Source organism: Penaeus chinensis, chromosome 10 (genome assembly GCF_019202785.1).
Source record: "Penaeus chinensis breed Huanghai No. 1 chromosome 10, ASM1920278v2, whole genome shotgun sequence".
Classification (NCBI taxonomy): Eukaryota; Metazoa; Arthropoda; class Malacostraca; order Decapoda; family Penaeidae; genus Penaeus; species Penaeus chinensis.
In genome coordinates this window covers 35,154,628-35,157,127 of record NC_061828.1, presented here as the reverse complement: position 1 = coordinate 35,157,127, position 2,500 = coordinate 35,154,628, and the positions used below count along the sequence as shown (strand labels likewise).

The window sequence follows — 2,500 nt, the reverse complement described above, 5'->3', positions numbered from 1 at the left end:
AATAAAGGGAAAAAGAGGCGGGAAACGGCGTAGACTGACTTCAGGGGGAAACAACACCAAGGAAGCAAGGCATTTGTTATAAAACGATCGAGTTTGCAATTAACGCCAAATGCGTATGCCACAAACGTTTACTTAAGGACATGCAAGGTAATTACTTGAGCATGCATTAATGACAAGGTTAGAAAAGAAGAAAAAAAGACATACAAAATGTACATGACACACAAAAGGTCGATGCGGCTCCTCTCTCCCTTTATTCCCATTCACCCTTCATTTACTCTCACCCTTCTGCAATTTCCACCTTCAGCTTGACCCTCCGGTCGCCTCCACCCTTTTCGCTTTGATCTTTTCAGTAAGAGATGAATAAATAAATAACGAATGGCATCTATATCATCAACAAGTGATAGGGAATTTGCCTGTGCGTACAGCGAACGTGTACGTGACAGTCCTGTGTCTAGCCTCGAGCTCTCCCCCTCCCCCTTCCCCTCCCCCTTCCCCCTCTCCTTCCCTCCCTTCCCGACCTCTCTCATGCGCAGTATTGAGTGGTGACTCTCCAGTTCCCCCTTTCCCTTTTCTCCCTTTCTTTTCCCATCCTATTCTCTTCCATTTTCCGCATTTATTTCTGATCTGCCTATCTGTTTTTTTCCGCCTCCGACTTTCTCCGTTTAGCGTCACCCTTCCTCTCGGCCAAATCCCGCTTTTCTTGCCCCTCCTCCTCCTCTTCCCCCTCCCCTTCCCCGCTCACCCCACCCGAGACAACCCAAGTCGTCCCAGTGAATAATTTACGGGGGTAGTACAACGCATGGGGAGGAGGGGGAGGCCAAGGGGAGGAGGGGGACGCCACGGGGATGTGTACAAGCGACCCCGGCCATACATTATACATGTGCATGCACCAGGCCGACTGCAGCCGTTAAATTTGCATCTACGCGAATGTGTACATGAATCTGGCACGTGCTGTTAAAAAGGGAAAAGGTATCAAAATAAGCGTAGTAATGTGTGAGTGAGAGCATGGCTGGGTGTGTGTGTGTACCCGTGTCTGTGTGTTTAGACCTATATATGTAGATGCTTGAGTACGACATGCACACAAGGATGAAAAATGTATCCATCATAAATACATTCAGGGTATCATTCACAAGTTCTTTAAAATTGTATGCACGTACTAAAATGTATCTATTTCCCTTAAAAGCTTAATAAGAACGGGGTAGAAACCGACAGGCCCTTCAACCACACTGTGACCTGACCTAGGGTGTTGCCGCGTCGAAGCGAGGTCAGGTCAAGCCTAGAGCTCCCCGGCCCTGTGCCCCGGCCTGGATCGGAGCGCGTGGGCGCCCACGTCAGCCGTCAGGATCAGCCGGTGGTAAAAGGAGGCTGCCGCGCCCACCGCCCGGTTGGACACCCGCTCGTCGTGCCCGTGGATGGTCTGGATGTCCCGCGTCGTCATCCGCACGGGCAGGAAGCGGTACACGCAGCGGCTCAGACTGAGGTACGACTTCGTGTCTGTGTTGCCCACCAACATACCTGCCGCGGGCCACATCAACATTATCTAAATCTATTATTACCTGATTCGCGTCGGATCATTAATTGCTAGTACAACTATACAATCTAACATCATTGTCGTAATTTTTTCAATGAGAATATTAGTTATTCGGTTGATGTACTTCTTCCCGACGAAAGGGCCTTATCTGGAACATCAGAGAGAGGAAAAAGGAACAGAGAGAAGACACTACTCCACATGCAGGCCAAGGCTTCACTCCTTATCTAAGATGTATCAAAGAAATACCATCGATCATACCAAAGCCGCTTTGGCAGGCCATGCGAGGTGTTAGATCTAGAAACGAGAGGATTGTTAATTTGAGTGAAGCGAAACGACATATCCACGAGATCACTCCAGAAATACCGCGCCTGGGAGCTACAGCGCCTAAGACAGGCCCTGGATGCGGTCGGCCCTCAGCATCAGCTCGTAGAAGAACCGGACGGCGCGGCCCAGGTTGGTGACGGAAATGCGCTCGTCCGGCCCGTGAATCCTGCTCAGGTCCTCCTTCGTCAGCAGCAGCGGGTAGAAGCGGTAAACGCAGTGGGTGAGATTGAGGTAGAACCTGGTGTCGGTGTTGGCCACGAGCGAGGCTGCAACGAGAGAGTGGTAATGCCGCGGCGCTGCAAAAACTTCTAGTTTAATGGGAAACGGGGTAATTATTTACTGCAATCCGGGTCATGTGAAGCTCTTAGCTTTATATCTGAAAAAAAGGAAACAAAATACATCATCATTATGGAATTGCATCACCCCGTGAATATAACATAAAGTGACCAAATAACACACATATAAAAAGATAGTTTCCAAAGAACCGAAATGAATTTGTGGACAAAAGAACGCAATTGGTTTAGGTGAAGTTGGACCGCGTTAGGTTTAGTAGGGTTACGCCAAAATCAACTCACGCGGAGAGAAATGAGTTAGGATGCGAATGACTTCACATTCCGCTGGCAAATCCCGCGCTAAAAAAAGGTC

The 2,500-nt window shown here is 49.1% G+C and overlaps 1 protein-coding gene across 7 annotated transcripts in view; it reads right to left on the bottom strand.

Annotated features, from left to right (window-relative positions):
* The window catches only part of LOC125029407 (N-fatty-acyl-amino acid synthase/hydrolase PM20D1-like), a 39,445-nt gene that overhangs the window by 912 nt on the left and 36,033 nt on the right, over positions 1-2,500 (bottom strand). For 5 of the 7 annotated variants that reach the window (XM_047619255.1, XM_047619252.1, XM_047619253.1 and 2 more), the window contains exon 12: positions 1,239-1,515. In XM_047619255.1, coding sequence (XP_047475211.1) covers positions 1,277-1,515 — 239 coding nt within the window. In that variant the 3' untranslated portion in view covers positions 1,239-1,276. Of the gene's footprint in view, positions 1-1,238; positions 1,516-1,894; positions 2,122-2,500 lie in introns of all 7 variants that reach the window. The other 2 variants (XM_047619257.1, XM_047619256.1) reach the window with 1 other exon arrangement.